At 51.3% G+C, this 18,690-nt stretch overlaps 2 protein-coding genes across 2 annotated transcripts; one reads left to right on the forward strand and one right to left on the reverse strand.

The window, feature by feature from the left end:
* The first annotated feature begins 4,352 nt into the window (after positions 1-4,352).
* On the forward strand, positions 4,353-13,148 carry LOC100902780 (uncharacterized). Its single transcript, XM_003741386.2, has 6 exons — positions 4,353-4,473; positions 8,368-8,882; positions 9,957-10,206; positions 12,263-12,424; positions 12,572-12,667; positions 12,797-13,148. The coding sequence occupies exons 1-6, from the start codon at positions 4,441-4,443 to the stop codon at positions 12,914-12,916; spliced, it is 1,176 nt and encodes a 391-aa protein (XP_003741434.1). The 5' UTR covers positions 4,353-4,440; the 3' UTR covers positions 12,917-13,148.
* A 1,659-nt stretch (positions 13,149-14,807) lies between these two features.
* On the reverse strand, positions 14,808-15,526 carry LOC108863967 (RE1-silencing transcription factor B-like). The gene is made up of 2 exons (XM_018638755.1): positions 15,514-15,526; positions 14,808-15,229 (listed from the first exon to the last, which is right to left on the reverse strand). The coding sequence occupies exons 1-2, from the start codon at positions 15,524-15,526 to the stop codon at positions 14,808-14,810; spliced, it is 435 nt and encodes a 144-aa protein (XP_018494271.1).
* Positions 15,527-18,690: the final 3,164 nt, after the last annotated feature.

An 18,690-nucleotide genomic window follows, 5' to 3' on the forward strand; every position in this document is an offset into this window, starting at 1 on the left:
GCATGTTCAAATCGAGGGGGAGCTGAGCATGTTCAAATCCGCCCCGGGCGAGACCTCTGCCGAGGACTACTCTGAATCGGCTTGAATATTGATTTTTTTCCTGCCTGAAGGTGCTTCTGCTTGGAGCTGCACCAAAACGAAGGTTACAAGGCGAGACGTTTCAAGAGAATATCTGATAGGACATCCAAATTGGGCGGGACTCGACAACAAGTTTTTCCCCTCCGGGCCGACGGAGACAACGGACCTGATTTCCAACATTCCTGTTTTCCCATCTTCTTTCGGAAGGTGATGGCTACGCATATCGGCTCCCGTCAACGAATCCACTCATTCACGCTGCTGAGCCGGATTTAAAATTCAACCGAGCGTGGAGTCTGAAAAGGCGGAGAAGGGAACACGCAGCTATCGGTTTTGTTTCTGGAGTCCTTGGCCGTATTCCGTGCGGAGCATCAGGCGAAACTAAGCTACTCTCATGAAAACAGAAGCGGAGAAATCTATTGTTGCTGGGTTGCTGTCAGTTGAAGAATTCGCTTAACGCCTGATCATCCGAGTATGATCGAAGCCTACGATATAACCCATGATACCCTCCGAAAGCACTTCATGCTGTGGAGCCCGACCAAGGATCTAGCAAGAAAAAAGTCGTCAATCATGAGCCCGGCTCTCGACGTTTCGCTGCGTCCTCCATGGAAGACTCTGGATGCTGGGCCAGTCCGGCATGCGACGCCGGAAGGATTGAGACGCAGGAAGGAAACAGGATGACAAACCAGACACATACAAGGAGGTCGCCGCCAATATTGAGCGTCCTATTCTCGACTAGATAACGATAATCGATGGAATGAGGAAATCCAACGAACACCGAAAGTGATTCTCCGTTGACGGAATATGCATACCTCAGAAGATTGAGGAAGACGCCGCTTACGCTCCATCTCTCGTCTTGTCCGATTGAATGGACGGACAGTCCTGACGCCATCGAGCATTGATTTAATGTGGATGTCGTTGTCAACGACCTGGCTGCGTCAGCGGCGTCCGACGTCGCTGCCGCTGCCGTCGAGCTCTCCGACCTGGTCATCGAGTGCAAAGCATCCGACGGATCCGCGTCGAGAGCCGCTATCATCCACGACAGCGACAGTCACTCGCCGAACGTCAACTCATGGATGCTGTCGTCCATGGGTCATGTACAAAGAGCAGTGCCACTCGTCGCTGGCTTTCGAGGCTTGCCGCTGTCACCGTGAAAGTGCTCTATTCTTCGATCGGAATACAACGTGATCACAATCACCGAATGTCACCGCTCGCCGTGGTTCTCGAGCCGGTGAGAAATTAGGGAATCTTTCGGAATTCAATTCGATTTACAGCATGGGGAGCGCATCCAGACACGAACGAATAATAACAATTGACGTGAATAGGATCACCCACACCGGCCGACTCTGACTCATCCACGGATCGGTATGCGCTGTATGTATCGACTGAGATTGACGAATGCGCATCCATTGTCACCTAACCAATCAAGCAGGAGCATATGCAAATTAGTTCTATCCGCGCAGAATTCCGACATGCTCCGAAGATGTTCAACGAAATTGGTCGACTTCAGTCATGAGTAGGCAACTTCCATATCACTGATTCGTATCGGACCACAGGCTCGTTATCAAGCTCAATTTCGGCGTATCCCTCAATGAATTCGATGTGATTGTGCGCTTCGGGGCTCCTGGTCAAATCAGGATCCTGTTGCGTGATCCGCGCATTATCCGGGGCAGGTCTCCGGATAATCGACATCTGGCCGAGCGACCCGCTCCATGAAACATGGCTCGACGCCGCGCGTTCCTCGCGAATCGAGTCCTGAGCGTCGGCGTTGTTATCGGTCGGACGTCATTTCATGGGTCGAGGTTCCGACGCTCTCCCCAGCGAGTATACATTTCTGGAGGAAATTCACTGACTGAGGTTTTTCCTTCACTGCCGTACTCGACCGTTATGATTGAGAACAATCCGCTGGCGAATGGTCGGTGGACGACCATTCTGCCTCGCTCGTTTTCTCAAAGAAGCCACTCCGGATCCGATCCCACCACTTTATCCTTGTTCCTCTTCTTGTACCACCAGCATCTTCGTGGAACATGCGTTGCAACGAAGAAACTGACGCTGATTTGCTCCGGAGCGGAGGTTCCGATTGACGCTGAAGTGAGAGTTAAATCATGATCCTCGTATGCCCTACGGAAATTGTGCATACGTTCTCCGACCATGGTCGACGACAATTCCCTATTGAGGGAATTCCTTCTTGTAGAATCGGGAAACCGAATCTCCGTCGAGAAAAGACGATTCCCGGAAAAGTGTCCGCGGGATGGCACCGTGTTCCAGAGGTAGCTTCCACTGACGAATCATACGGAGGGTTGGATGATTTTCCGAGGAGATACGAATCCGCGCACCTGGGGCGATGCCGCCTTATGGAGAGAAGCGGGAAATTTCGCAGGAAAACGATTCCCCAACGTAGTAGAACACATCGAGTAATTCGCCCGAGACTAATCTAAGTTGTGGAGTTGTCAAATCCTGCTGAGGGAGACGCGCTTATTCGGGATTACGAACGTCGGTTGTATTGTTCTCGTCGAGTGCTCCTCTTTGTGATGGAGACTCCGGCCTATGAATATGGAATGACCGATATCAATCCACGAATCTCGGAGCCGCTTCGTCATGGACGTCGGATGGGTTTGTGTCACCTATCCTCGGGAGCAAATCCACCCGCATCCACGCAGATTCGTCTCAACGGCAGACTCGCTCTGAGGGAGTTCTCATCAAAACCGTCGCTATTCCAGTTCCTGATCGGCCTGAGCCAGCAGAGTGCTGATGCCGTCATTGAAATTCCGCGAGCTCCGAAGGTTTCGATACGGAACAGGTGCCGCAGGAAGATTAACCCCCAAGACGATGCGAGACGACCACAACCACCAGCAACGGCTGTCATGTCGACGATGAGAGAGCCTTCCCTCCTTCTACGCGCGGAACCCTCGCCGCTCCGCCAGCCGCACAGTTCAGTAGGGCTTCCACCGGTTTACGGCAGAGGAGCTCTATACCAAATGAGTTAACGTACGTAGTTATATTGATCTGCATCGTCTTCCTGGTTCAGATACCATGGATTTATTAAAAATCGTGATCACGAGGAAGAATACTAGCTTGGCGACTGAGCGATCCGAAGAGAAGTTCAGCCGATAGGAAGTTCGGGGGACAATGTAAGTTTAGGAAAAGAGAAGGTCTCGCTTCTCCCACTCACCCTTGTTGTCAAATTTCCCCTCGGGGTTTCTTTGCCGAACCTGGAGACAGATTCGGGTCCCGGTGTTCACTTTCTGCTCTCCAATCGGGAATCCAAGGAGTACGGCAGTTTCCCGCGGGTTCTCGAAGGAATTCCCACAGAGTACTGCCCTTCAGAAATTACGTTCTTCCTCCTTGATGTGAACACGTGCGAGGAATTTTCCCGGTTCTATCGATTTCATTGGAGGAGTCTTGGTGCGCGATTGAATTGATTTTAGAGCATCCGTTCGAAGACCTAAACCCGAATGATAAGTCCAGGACCACTATCCACGCAACTTTGACCCGAATTCTCGCTCGCTGTAATTTCTCTCCCTTCAATTGGTTTCTGGAGAGAATTCATCAGCTATCTGCTGAATTCTGGCCCTTCGGAATCGATGAGCCTAATGATCTTTGGGCGTCTTTCGATGGCATTCCTCAACTTCGAAGATAGTACGGTACCCCAATTTGTATTCGTTTAGAGAATTAGAAAGGGAGCCACGGAGAGGAGTCTTGTCGCCTTTCGGCGCCTCGAGCTGCGCTGACATTTTTTTGGCGTATTAAGCACGAGCCATCGCTCGCTCAGCAGGAAGTGCAATAAATCATGGCACGCTGATAGGCGGCAGGGAGAGCTTCGCGGCATTTACATACTGTAAATCGGAGCTCCAAACGTCAACGAGGCGGTGATAAACGCACACTATCGGGATCATGGCATTCTCCGTTACTTTCCCTCGGCGACGTTTCAGAGCTCACGAAATTCACACCCGACTCACTTTTTCAACTTGACATCACTCCCGACGAAGCGTGAGTTCCAAGGTCGTCTTTCGCACTTGTTTCACCGCACGAGAGGTCTCGGTCAGTCAAAGCGACACAAGAAAAACCCTCAGGACTCTCCCTCTCTCATTGGATCGAGTGAGGAAAAAATCTCGGGCCGATGCTCCGCTCGTTTATATCGTGGCCAATCAAGAAAAGAGGAAGGTCGGAAGCGAGAGCGAGACTGAAAGAATAGTTTGAGGAGAGTTTCACACTTACCGTGACTATTGGTCTACTGTCCATCGGATACTACATAGACAACAGCTGTTCTGACGCTTCTGTCGAGGCGAGGCGGCGCGAGGCGAAGCTTCGAGTGGAACGTCTGTCGGCTCGGCGCTGCAGTTGTGCGCCGACACAGTCCACGCGATGAGCTCGAAACCCTACCGATGGTTTCTGACTGTAAGTTTGATTTTGTGACCACATCGTTGAGCGCGAGCTCCGACCCTTCGGGGGGAACCGTCTCGACGTAGTACCTTCTTCCGGGAGAGAGCTGGCGGAAACTTAGCTTTCGTGCAACTTAACCTCACCGGTCGTTCTCCGGGTGCTCTCAGCGGTATCTCTGCTCCTCTTTCGGGTTGCACCAGGAGCTCGTGAGTGTGCAGGCGGTCACTTAGAGATAGGTTCGGGAGATTTCGATCCTCGCTCGCGAGGCACACCGAAGTCCGCTCTCGGCTGATTCCGATCTACGGCGGTCGTCTTCTTCCGCTGTATGGGCGAAAGTATATCAGGAAGGCTCAATGGATCAATTGAGAAGTTTCGGCTCGAGCGAGTATTCCATTCGGATGCGGGATAGTCACGAGTGGATTCCCTTCTCGAAAGTTGATACCGACGGGAGAGACGTCAGCTGCTGCGGGAACTACACAGAAAGACATTCTGGCCGCAATTATACTCGTGAGACAATATCTCCCGCTAGACGGGAACCGTCACGGTGCTGGTGGCGGCGCGGCAGCAGCGGCGGCAAGTGCGACCGCGGACCTTTGTAGCGTTTATTGATGGCGGAATGGCGCGCCGTAAGGGATGCATTGGCCTGTTGTTTCGCTAGTGTGGAAGAAGCTCTCGCTCCACAATCAAATGGAGTGCCGCAATGGACGTTTGAGAGAAATCAGCGTGGACGGCGGATCTGGCTTTCTGTCAAGCTCGCCGTCTCTGTCTGCCTTCCGAATGCGGATTCAAGAAGCAATGCGCGCCTCTTGAGCCAGCACCTCTGCAGAACGCTGCCCGACTGAATCCCCGATTCCCGGGAAATCGGCAAGTCAATATCGGGCCAGAAGCAGAGGTAGCGGTGGTCCACGGTCTGGTAGGTCCAGGCGTAATCGGAGACGGACAAAAACGTTAGCAAAACGTTATCTTTGGAGGTTATCTCTTCATCCGTGCGAAAGCAACGAGATCATCTAAGCAAGTCATGGACCTCTTATGTCTCCTGCGAAACTCGCTATGAACTCGTTAGGTTGAACAACACGTGACCGATAGAGCGGCTCCCGCTTTTTCTGCTGGTGCTCGCATGTCACGGTAGATTGAACGAGAATCGTGCCCGGACAGCGTCTGTCGTTTGTTTCGACAAAAAACAACCGCACGCATTTCCCGAGCGGATACTCGCGTGATTTGCGGAACTTGAGATTTCCAGGGAGTGGAAGAACTTCTGTAGAACAAAATGCTCCGCACTGAGGCAACAGTTCGGCGGGCTCGGTTCCCGATCGATCAGCCGGAGGCAAGGAGAGACAATATGTTTCCTGCGGTACGGTGCCACTGGGACGTTAGATCGATGCGGCGGTAATCGGATGAAGCCGCTGCTCCCCCCTCCCCTTATGAACCCTTCGGGGTGGGCACCGTAATTAGTTCAGCGTGGAGAAGGCTCTCCCGTCCGTTCCCGTGGGAATACTCTCGCTGGAGGACGTCAGAAATGGACACAGGCATCTAGATCTTGTTTCCGAGTGAGACGGTGAATACCAAACCAGAGAGTTACGGGATCCAAAACCACTTATTCTTTGTGTCGCGCAGGACGCCGAGCAGGAGAACTCCCGCCTATTTTCCTGAGCTACCTATGCGGATATCTCAATTATCTTGGGCCGCTGAGGTCAATCCGAGTTAACAGGTCGCTCTCGGTCTTAATTCTTGGGCGATCCGTTCAATAACATCAGAGTAAAAATCGGAAACTTCTTGCCATTTGAGCTTCCCAAAGTGTCTTCTGACTGGAAGTCTATGAATGTCGTGCCGGGAAGTCCCAGTCCTCGGCAAACGAGTCTGACGAGCGGAAGAGACTCGTCGGATGGCTCGATAGTCCGACTTGTTTCGGCGCTGACCGCGGAAAAATCAATTTCACACCGTTTCCGTCGTACTCCTCAGAAACTGCAAGTGATGTATCAAAATCAAGTCCGGGAAGTTGGTTCGTGTTTCCGGACTTAGCCCAGCGATTGACGCAACGTATTCGATCTTCGTCACCTTTCCCACAAGTCCATAAATTTCCATTTCCTTCGTATCAACGGATCAAGGCGTGGCGATCCCATCAACCGGCCGGCGGCGGTAATCAATTCGGTCGAGAGCTCTGTTAGCCCTGTCGAGATAAATCGAAAAGTCTAAATTCGAAAAACAAATAAAACTTTCCCCGCGCCGATGCTTTCTTGTCTCATCTTGTAGACGCAAGGTGTACAGACGGCTTCACGAATGCTTGAGATGTTCCCCATCACGTTTCCGTATTCTACCAGCGCTGTGAAAGGCGAAGCGGAGAAATAAATTTCTCCCAGAGCGAATCCAACGGTCCGTTTGAGGTATGACCCGCGCTCTCGCCTGACAGTCGCTGTCGTCTTGGCCGGCGATCGATGGGCTCCCGTGATCAATAGGACAGACAATAGGACACAAAGAAGGATGTTTCAGCGAGTCAATCAATGATCGGGGCAACAGCGTATCGAACAAAGACCTCCGAGTATGGATGTACCCTGTACGTTGCTATCAGGCGTTTGTGACAGTGACGGACGGAACAGATCCATAAAATGGGCGGGCAGGCTCTGCGCAGAGAACACCGTCATCATCATCGCTCCTCTCAGGAGAATGGCGCCGCGCGGGACGTATCAACAGGGCCTGCACTACAGACGTATATAGAGCAAAGGGGGACTGTGCATGGGGTCTACTACGACGACCCGACCACAAAAGTACAACCGACCGACTGATTAAGCGAAAGCGGAGAAGCGAGTTTGAGCCGCATATAGGTAGCGGAGGTTGGTCGTGCATGCTCGGAATATAATTCGAGCGGTGGCAGCAGCAGCGATAGAAGCGCGGGGCGTGCTCCCACGCTACGGCGGAGTTCTGCAAGCGCGCAGCACAGGAAAGACGTCATTCAGAAGTTCCTTGAAGCATCAAAAGAGTTGTTTTCGCGCGGGGAGCTATTAGCTCTCACGAATAATTGTGTTCCTCCATATTATCTAATAGCAGGCCATGGATCTGTGCCTCAGAATGAGTCGTGCGGATTCCATTCATGATCGGCGGCCCCGGGTAGAAATCAACAGCTTGAATGACGTCGTTTCGTAACATATAATCGAAGCCTGAGTTCTTGTTTTCTCGGAACTCCGATTTTCCTCGAGGAAAAAAAGTTCCCGAGCGGAACTGGCTTACCCGTTTAGCCGAAACAGGAAGTTTTAGAGCGTGAGTTCTTATTTGAGCTCGTTTCTGTGAAAGACTTCGCCGAGGATTCACGAATAAGATATATTGTCACGCTCGATGACACCGTGACTGTCGCAAGTCTCCCGACCTACGCCAGGCCGGACTATAATCAAAACGTCCGGGTGTCAGGCAGCGAGCCAATCAGACTCCTGAGAAATTCCCGCACTGCTTCCCGCTCCAAAGTCGTCGCGTCGTTCATTTCCTCCAATCAAACCGGATTCCCCTTCACTTGAATCCCTACCAGCAGCAATTAGCTTTCGGGACCCGCAAGCGCAACCCTCCGAAGATCACCTTCGCTGATGTAGAGATATAACTGTCAAGTCATCCTTATCGGGCTTCACCCTAAGGGTCACTATGTTTCGATATCGCCTTGGTGGGGATATCTTAAGCCCGATGTCCCGCGTCGTTGAGCGTTCATTCAGCTAGGATCCGAAGGTTCCCAATGCGCACCGCAATCGGCTGACTCATGCACAAACCACATGCGTCGAGGATTTCACAAAATCCTATCCTATGATGCAATAAACGCTTGGAGCAAATGATTCAATAATTAGGTCAATATATCAAGGTCCCCTCCTGAGCAGCTTCCCGAGATCCTGCCGAAAACGAGTTTTCCTAACAGATGTTTGCTTTCCATTGCAGCCTGACTCGCCCGCGGCGGCAGCGGCGGGAGGAATAGGCGAGTCCGAGAATGAGGCAATTAACCCATTCGGGAAGAAGCGCGGGAGCTGCGGTGATTTAAATCGGAGTACGAGTTGGGGCAATCTAAGACAACGCTTCCCTCCGAAGAACAAGATGACTTCCGTGCCCTTAATTACCACCTCGTTGACAACACCGTCAGCGATCCCGATCTCGGTGTCGGACGTCGATGTTGACCTCGACATGTCCGTAACACATTTCGAAAGTTCCGACGGTATCTCGCTGCCCTTGTCCCAGGGCCTGAGTTCGAGCGCTTCGAGTCTGAATCGGCTCTGCGTCCCGGGTCAAGGTCTGTCGAGCTCAGCGCCCGGCAGTCCCCGAGAACGGAAGCTGAGTCTACCGTCGTCACTCCATCAACGACGACCGTCCCTCAGTGGGTACGCGGCCGCGGCGGAACATGCAAGAGAAAGCGCGCGTCTCCGCAAACTCTCCAGCGTGGGAGCCTCCATGTCACACAGGTGAGTGGGCGGGCGGTATGGCCTGTGATTGGATGCTTGAAAGCGTGAATGCGGGGGAAGGGGGCGGGGGGCTTCCAGTCGAATTCCTCGACGTCCCTCGGTCGGCGTCGGATATGCATCTGGAATGATGTGATGATGTTGTGATCGCAAATTATTCGATTCCCGTCGTTGTAAGTTCGGACGTTCGAGATGCCTCCAAGGGTCTCCGACGGTGAAACTCATAGGTATTGATTGTAAGAACTGAGCTATGCTACTCGAGACTTCTCAACGAGACTGTTTCGGAACAGAGGAGGGAATGTAAAACAATATGACGTCTACATATTTCCCGAAATCTACCGCTCCTCTTCAACTCGAAGCCCTTATGCCTGAGGCAAGGGAAGACGGAAATGTCAAGAGACTTACACACAGCTACAGCCTATTTTCCTCCCAGTCTCTCGGTTTTGTGTTTGTAGACGCCCACGGCTGGGTGTACGGCAGAATCGTATTGACAATCGTGTTCTCGTCGCGTCATTCTCTTGTTTGCTGCTCTCCATGGACTCGACCTGGGTCCCGGTTTGCTCTCTGTCGGCGAACAGAAGTTCATTCCGATCATCGAGGAGGAGCTCTCATCAGCTCAACCATGGAGAGATCGATTCCGAGGACTTGCGTGACATCCTCGATGCGTTCCGTTGTCTGGACCACCTCGCGCGTCGGGGTCGGATGGAGACGCGTAAATTCGAGGTGGCAAGCGCTGCAAAGTTGGCCACCACGGCTTGGAAGCCCAAGAATTTCTCCGAGATCTTAGGGGCTATATGTCCGGGAATTCTGAGTGAGATTTTCAGGAAATGGTTCCTCGACGACGGCTCCACGCGGTGAGAGCAAGAACCAACAAGTTGGGAACGCAACCCTTGCACCCCGCCGGAGATTGTGGATTTGAGTGAAAAAAGTTTTCCGGAACAGTTTTCCTCGTGTACAGAGACGGAAAAAACTCTCTGCGGAGTCCGTACCCTCGCTCGAATTCGGCTTCATTCCTGCACGCTTCTCCCGCGATCTGGCCGCACACAGAGGAATGAAAGTCTCCTTTTTCTTTTCCAGACTTTCTACGACCATAGGCTGGAAACCCGCGATAGTGACCCCGGCCGAGGTTACGGAACAAGCGAAAGCCCTCTGCGGGAGATACCTCCGAGCGAAACTGAGGTCCTGCGGGCCCATGCATAAAAAGCTAGGCTTGCAACGACTCAAGTCGGTCTCGAATATGTGCTCCGGATACCCAACAACTGACGTCAGCACCAAACTTAGACTCATCTGCCAGGAACTCGAGAGAACGCATCCAGAAACGTTTCAGGTAGAGCGAGCCAACATATTCGAATCCCGTAGTCTCCCATAATTATTTCGGTCGAGCCACACGAAAGCCTCGCTTCCTTATCTTTCATCTCGTCATGCTGGAAGTCCGGAATGCTGTCTCGCTCCATTCGGGGAATCTTTTCCGTTCCCATCCAAAACCCCGTAATTATTGCCCGCGGAATATCATTCAGAATGGGGCTGTTGGGAATCGTTCCGATCTCCGGGAGCAGCGCACGTATTGTAAAGGAAGAAGAGGGAAAACTAGTTGATATACCTTGGAAGCTGCTCCGAGCACACACGCAACGTGAACAACACTTTCTGTCTCTGCGTGAAAGTGGACGTCGAGAGCATAGAAAGGACCTGAATGAAGGATGGAAAAGACGGATTCTCAGATAGATCACCTGCTTCCTTTCCCACGTCTGGCTCCCAGGCTCCGTCCGAGAAAAAAAAACGGTTTTCCTCTCTCTTGGTCTGCCGATACAAGTTTCAACCTTGTGGCGATACCGTGGGAAGCCGCAGAACCAGGACCATGACGGAATCGAACAATTGAATTATTATCGATCGCTCTCGATCCCCAGGGCCCACAGAAACATTTCGCTGAAATCAGAAAATCGGTCGATCTGTGATCGCTCGAGTTTTTCGTGTAGGGGATGGTTGAAGAATTCAAAACTGCTGGAGAAAATTTCCTGAGCGCCGGAAGATGTCGTGTAAGTGAGGTTAGCGACACGGAACTCGGCTCAGCAATACACCCGAAGAGAATTTTTTCCCCTAAACGCAGCTTCTCTGAACAGAATACCAAGCGAGCATAGGCGTAGACTGGCGAGCGAGCAAAAACCGTCTCACGTTAATAATTTATCCCCAAGAGTGTTCTTACGACCGAGGTGCTGCTGCACCGACTGGGCCTTTGCGGCCGATCTCAATAGAACTGTGAGCTTAGCTAGCGGAACGAGCGTATTGGCGTTCCACGTCTCGATCATTCTCTGAATCTTACTCGGAGCATCGCTCTACGAATACTCGCTCCCGAAACTTCTCCACGCTTCGGGAAGGCAACAAATTCCACAGCGGAAGCAGGAAAGCTCTCCCGACTCGGAAAGGTGTCTGGATTCTGTATCCTGCGCTGGCTGGCTGGCTCGCTCGCTAGCCCGTCCAACCATCCTTTCCTTGCGGTGTTTGCACCGCATGGTTCAGCCCTACCGCCTAAATTGGACGCAGTCAGAAATTTCCCCGAAGCTCGGAACAAATCCCAAACAAAAGGCCACAAGAGCGAGGAAGCGAATGTCCATCGTGTTTCTTAGTCTGAGTATGCGCGAATGTCGCGGGAGCGCGACCATGACACGGTCGCAGAAGGCACGGTATCGAAGGTCGATAGTTTACGACGGACTTTTACGACAGCGTAGGAGAAGTTTTCTTCTACAAAACGCGAGAAGGATAGTTGGCTAGTGTGTTAGATTTGTGAATACCATCGCTTTTGGAAGAACTAGAAATACGGAGCAATTCCCTCATCGGATGGAATCGCTGCAGCCGCTACAGCGTCCCAATGGTCCACCATTGCACAGGATTGAAACGTTCGATATCTCCAAGATAATCCAGACTTGGCTCATGGCAAAGAATCCTTTCGTGATCACCGCAGACTTTTAAGCTCTCGGCTGGAATAGGAGATCGGGAAAACTATCTAAGAATCTGAAGGGGGCGAGCTGGTCAATACATTGAAATATTCGAATTCGGACGCGTAGATCCCGTTGGGCGGCCGCGAAGCCGGAGTCCGGACTCAGTTCCCCGATTCTGTCGCTGCTGCCCAGCGTCCAGGGAAGAAGTATCGAGCTTTTTCAAAAAGAAGGAGAGTTTCCATAGAACCAGAGGCCGAAAGAAATTCATCTCGAAGCGGTTCGACGTCAAGCGCGCTCCCTGACAGATGGTCTGTCTGAAGAATGGAAACATCAGCGGACCGGAGTATAGACGATCTGCGAAGTAACTTCTGGTCCCCTTCTCCAGTAATGAGAGCGATCAGGAACCGAAATGGCTACATTCTTATCTCTGAAATTTGACCTTATTCCCAGACGGTTGTCGGGAACATCGGCGTGCATTCTCTTCCGTCCGAGTCGGCTGTGCAGACAATATTCCAGTGCGTTGCGCGAGAACTATTCCGCAATGATATCTCTTGGGGGAGAATAGCTGCATTGTATTCGCTCTCAGGGGGTCTGGCAATAGATTGCGTCAAGGTAAGTGTTTCTCTCCATGACGGCTTCCGATTGAGATTCATGAAATCGATGCTCCATGCCATTCGCGAATGTGTATCACTTGGACCGATCTATCGGGATGACGCGAATGGCGCAGAGAGTTGACGATATAACTTTCCATTCCGACAGCTAGGACATCCAGAGTACATCATGACGATAGTGAATGCGTTGGCGCTTTTCGTGGAGAGAGACCTCGCTTCGTGGATAGCTCAGCAAGGCGGATGGGTAAGATATCAATGAATTGATCTTACATTTTCGCTCGGGTTCAGCATGCTTGTAGCCTCGGACTTTTCTCGTGAGATTTTGCCGATCCAGCTTCCGTCGTGAAATACAATCGTTTTTCATCTCCTTCAGGGCTCATTGATAACGCGCTTCAAGTCCGAATCCAGTCGTTCCCGTCTTCTGGAGGTCGGCCTACTATGTGTCATTGTGATATTAGTACTTATAGCTGTCAGACACCTCATCCTACGCTAAGTTTTAAATCTCATCCGAGACCGCTCTGGCCGATCCCGGAGGATGTTTCTTATCCAAGATCTTATTTTCGCTCCTCCCGGTTAGATTCTCGTGACTCCCAGCCGTGGAGTTGGGTAGACTTTGTATCCTTTGTACAATAGTTTGAGACAGGAGTTGCACACGGACGAGCGACAGATGCGCTTCAGCCAGAATCTGATCGTTCTGATTTAATAAAGTTATGTCTTGTCAACCCTTCACTGTAGTTTCAGTGAAGTTTCAACATTCATTCATTCATGCATGCATGCATACATGGATTCTCGCCTCATATCTTCCGCTCAGGTCCGAGCTTATTCGCAGAGACCAAGATAGCAGGTCAAGCGGGGAGCGTCCCGCACTGCGTCGACCAGGGTGGAGAGGAACGGTATTATTCCGCGCGAACCAATTTAGAACGAGGCCTTTGAGGTTTTTCAGATCTGGTAGAGCTAGCGACAAGGAGAACAGCGACTCCTTAATCTCGCATTCGCTCTTTATTAGGAAATCGGCTCGCTCCGGGAAACCGTCATAACCTAGTCTCTCCCGGAGACCAGCGAGATCACATTTTATAGACAAAATTATGAATCCGATCTGTCGAATATATGTATGTATCTCTGGTGGAGCTGGACTTCCTCGCGAGCTTATACTACGCGGCGGGAACCTCTCTTTACAAAAAACCTCCCAGAGATCCAAGTCCCTTCATACGATTGGCACGTTCATGGTAAACCCGTGAGATACTCGAATCCATATGATATCCAAGCTCTTCTTCCGAACTACCTTGGCAAAGATGGGGAGATTTTATCCTCGGGAATAGGGTGCTATGAATGCGTTTTTTCCTAGAGTTTCTCCAAGACTCACGAGTATCACACAATAATTTAGGCTCTAAGGTGTACGTGTATCGGTTTCCTCCAGTTGAAGGGGACGCCTGGCATGCCCCGATTGAAGGGCGCCTCCTGGGGGCATTGGGAAACTGAAGGCATGCTCAGTTCGAGGGGCCTACCGCCATCCGGATGAAACGCGCGGATATAGGATATGACCCGTAAAGTACATACGGTAGCGATCAAAAGTATTTTCAGACATATGTACATCCGACGCTTTGTATAGAAAACGGGTGAACATTGAGAGCTGGAATTCTTGTCAGAGGCGAACCGTATCAATGCCCATCCGAAACCTATGATAGCATTGATTCCCGATAATGTCGGGGGAAAATGGGAAAAAACGAAAATCAGAGGCCCATGTTAAACCATGTTAAATCCCCTTAGACAAATACGTCGGCTAGTAGAAAGCGGTCTCTAACTTCGGCCCACATGAAGATACCGACCCACAAATTCGAGGCCGGAAGGTTCATGTCATGGCCGAACCCCGACATAATTTTGAGCTCGAACGGATACGAGCTCCCGTTTTCTCGAAGGAGCGTTGGATGCATAATTGGAAATACCCCGGATCGCTACTTTACATGACTAGATAGCTAGTGGACGATGAAGTACCAAATCTTGCTCCATCGTCCTTCATCCGATAACACTAATGTTCACTCCGCTATTGCTCGACTGAGATGATGGACGTCCGGACTGATCGGAAAAAATGAAGGGCGTGCTCCATTCGAAGGACACCCCACGTGAAGGTTGGTAAATTGACGGGCATGTCCCGCAATTTGAGGACATGCGGTACAAGAATATTGAATATGAGTTTTCTAGATTAAGCGTCGCAAACTTATCACAATGTCGCTAGGAAATCGTAAAAACGTGGGCGGATAGATACTTGACTAGATTTCACAAGATGCGCATCTCGACGTATGAAAAAGGCCGGTAAAGGTGACCGAAATTGAGATCCGTAGTTGTGGGAGCTACGCGAATATGACGTCGGATATGCGCTCAACTCTTCAGCCTCCATTATGCTTAACCCTGACGTGTACCTCGAAACTCTCCATGTTGCCGCTAGTTTGTTCGCAATACGGACACCGGATGCACTCCTGGGAATCATCGGGCGACATCGGAACGTTCCGATCCAGCTCGTGAATATTATGCTTCCTCCGTAGGTGTCTGTTGTAGTTGCTGCTGTCAGCTGTCGCATAGTCACAATACGCGCACTGCATCGTTTTCTCTTTTGTGTGGACCCTCTCGTGCTTATCTTTGTTGCTCGCCGATGTCGCCAAGTAGTTACAGAATCGACACTTGAACTTCCGGTTCTCCTTCTTCCTTCGACTAGGCGCTTCTGGCGGCGAGTCCGGTATATCGATGATATATTCCAGGGGATCGTAGTAGCTCGTCACTTGCGCCCGTCTTGGGTGTCGTGCTGAAGTGTCTGCAAGTTCAAGAATCGGAGGGTTGATTCTCCACGCATCATATGTGACTTTCGACTTTCGAAACAGAAATCTAGTCTTGGGAAATCTTATCTAAGAGAAAGAGACAGGAGAGGTCGATAGAAACTTGAGAAGACGTTTAATATGCCAAACTTGTTACAGCGGAGCTCCAGGCACACGATTCTCTTTCTTGAGAGGGCAGTCAGAATCTGCTTCTCTGCAAATCTATCAGTAGAGTTAGTACAAGCCATAGGTTAGGTAGTTGCTCAATCTCTACTATTCTTACCGATACATTTCATCTCCCTACCGACGAAGTCTGTGCCTAACGTGTATACGGCGAATGCATGGAGAGATGAGCGAAATCGCTCCGGATCAGCTGCTCAGCTCCCAAGTATTGAGTACATCCTCGAAATCAAGCCGAATCACAAATCAATCCGAGAGCTGCCGAAATTGGAGCCTCCGCAGCAGTGGAGGCCGGGGTTCGCCTATGCGCGTCTCTGGACCGACAGCTGACGCATCAGAGTCAGAGAACAACTTGATTGAGTATCTGAAAGTTAACTTCTGTCAGAGGCAGCTTTGCAGACGGATATTTCCCATACGATGATGGTGGTGATCTGTGCTCCGAGAGGACAGGATCCGAAGAAATTCAGGTCCTCAGAGCATCTGGGTTCAGGAACGAGAGACACGGAGAGATATTTGTCGGGTCCGAACTTCGGGAGAAGTTCGTCTCGGAAGACCACTGTTAGTGTGCCCCATCCCCATCGTCTCGCCTTTGAGTGTAACCCACAATCGTTCTTCCCTGATATCTCCGTCATCGCAAGCGACTCACGTGCTCTGGCGGGCTCTCTTGCTTGGCGGTGAAGCATTGCACCGATTCCCCGTTTGTGCAGCAGCTTACCACAGCGTGCCGCGGCATTCTAGCTCCGTCCGAGCGCGGCGTGGGCCTTCCAGCCTAGATGGCCGGATCTCCACGATCCTCGAAGCCATGCCGCAAGATGCACGCACCCTCAGAATTCGACGATGTTGCAACAGGGTCTCCGTCTTTGGAGCCGGCCGCACTCTCGCGATGTTGGGGCACCGTCGCAGCTCCTGCCGAATTTCCGACTTTTTGAGAGCATCGTTCCCTTGACTTCGCGACCAGCTCTCAGGACCGAGCGAATAGCAGTAGGGAAATTCTCCATCGCGCGTGCATAATACTCCGTTCCTATCCGAGAGCTCGAATCTCGAAACATACCGCCGAAGTGATTTCTCTGATCTCCGCGCTTGTGCAGTGAATATGTAGAGCCTCAAACATGCCACCAGGCAAGCCGTTCCGAAGCTCAGATCGAATCCGAAAATTCTGTTCCATCCGATACCCTTATTCCAATATTTAATCCTCCTCGGATCGAACAGACGTTTCCAGTACGGGCTGATGGGGCGAATTCCGTGCCGACTCCGCAGGCTCTGAACCGAGGCACTTGCTCGGGTAGTCTGAGCTACGCTCTCTTTTTTTGGTATTCTGATCACGGGGCTGAGAAGGAGATCATCCCTCCGGATCTCTGCTGCCCTTCCCCCAACATCCAGTCTGCCGTCCAATAAAGCTTCCAGACAGGCTACAGGCTGCGAATGACGAGCTGTCACATCGATTCGATGATACAGCACTATGCATGATTCAAGTGGGCGGAGGAATCAGCTGACGGAGGAAGAGTACCCGAAAATCCCGGATGCTCCGTCGCGATCCCCCTTCGCTGTCCTCCGACCCTATCGGACTGAGGAATTCTCCCCGTGAATGAATTAAAGGGAGGGAAGAATGCTGACAGTTACCACAAGAGATTTTACGGAGAGCTCCCATACCCGCGAACGACTGCGCGCACAGTGAGGTTTACACAGATAACAGATACCGGCTCTTCATGCCGCTGGCTTCATACCGCAAAAAGCATTCAGGCTCAAATTCGACGTCGGAGCCGAACTCTAGCAGAACTTCCCGGGCGTCTAGGCGAGAGCCTCCCATCCCGACAGACTTATATGGGAATAAAGTTTTGCGAGGCGCGTCATGTCCGGAAGCTCATCAATCGCGAACAGATTAGAGCTCAGCGGTCTCTTTTGGAACCCGGTGCGATTCTGCCGCGGATCCAACAACGCTCTCTACAACACGAAGCGCTCGAATGGGCACTCAAATCCCACTGAAAGAATATCCCATCTATCGTGATTATGATCGGAGGACTCTCAATAGGCATCGGAGCAATTCCGTCCGCATATCACGAGCGGTTTTTGGGAGGAAACCAATATATGGAGAATATGATCATCGGCGTGAGTCTCCTTCGTGTCGTCAACAACAACAAACATCGATCAATCCAACTACGACCGCGTTTGCTCTCAGCTTTCTTCGCGATGAGAAAAAAACAGGACAATTTTTTTAAAGCTGAGAAGCTTGAGTTTCCTTCTCCCGATTTCTCACGTTAAGGAGTGTTGCATGTTTCTCTGTGAAGTTCCCTGTCTGTTTTCCATGTGCTCCGACGATTGTGGAGTGGGTTTCACTAGACAATTATGTGCCCGATCGGAATTGTGTTCTCTACTCTGGCGGAACTTTCATCATGTGCATGTTGAGGGAATCGCCCCGGTCTGGACTGCGCTCACCTTAACGATAGTGAAGGAAGGCAGATATTACGAACGCGCCGGATGCGAACCGTCCGGTAACGGTTGGTCAAAAAGAGAGAAGAGGAAACGAGTTTGTTTATAGTCCGAAAAGCTGCAAATCGAATGAAGGTATCGGGAAGAAATCAGAGAAAAGTCAACGAGCGCCTGACTACGATCTCGACTTCGCGTTCAACACGAAATTGAGAGCAATCCGGCGTCAACTGAGACTTCCCCGTTAGAATTCATTGACGTTCCATTTCCTCGAGTCGGGATATCCTCTAGGACAGGAGACACTAATTCGCTATCTCGCTATGGGTGGCAATTATCTGAAACAACTCTCCGCAATGAGTCCCCTCGGTGGCAGTTATGGGTAATGTCGAGACTTGTGTAAGCGCTCGAAGAAAACATTCGTAGTTTCTCTGCTTGTGTCATCCGTCTTACAAATCCGTGAGGCATGAATCTCTGATGGTGATCGCGGAGGCGTTTGTCAATCGAACTGTTGGCGGTGATTCGCTGTCAATCGGAATTCGCTCCCACCTACCGCGGTGAGCACAGAAGGAAACCTCGAGACCACATTTCCGCGAGTTTCACGTTTCTGTCAACTCAGTCACTCGAGATCGGACCCGTCTACCGTGATCCATTTTCAAGCGCTCCCCCGGATTTGTTCCCTCGGAAAATGATCCCGGTCGAGCTATGCCGGGAAAATAATGCCGGGAAGAGAGGGGCTCTTCTCCACGCGAAAGAGGAATTCGGTCCTCTTGCGATATTATTCGGACATTCGGGAGCGTGGGGTGCGTGTCGAGCTTCCGGTCCCCGATCGTTGGCCTTTTAGTTACGAGGGGAGGAC

This window comes from Galendromus occidentalis, unplaced genomic scaffold (genome assembly GCF_000255335.2).
Source record: "Galendromus occidentalis unplaced genomic scaffold, Mocc_1.1 scf7180000077170, whole genome shotgun sequence".
Taxonomy (NCBI): domain Eukaryota; kingdom Metazoa; phylum Arthropoda; class Arachnida; order Mesostigmata; family Phytoseiidae; genus Galendromus; species Galendromus occidentalis.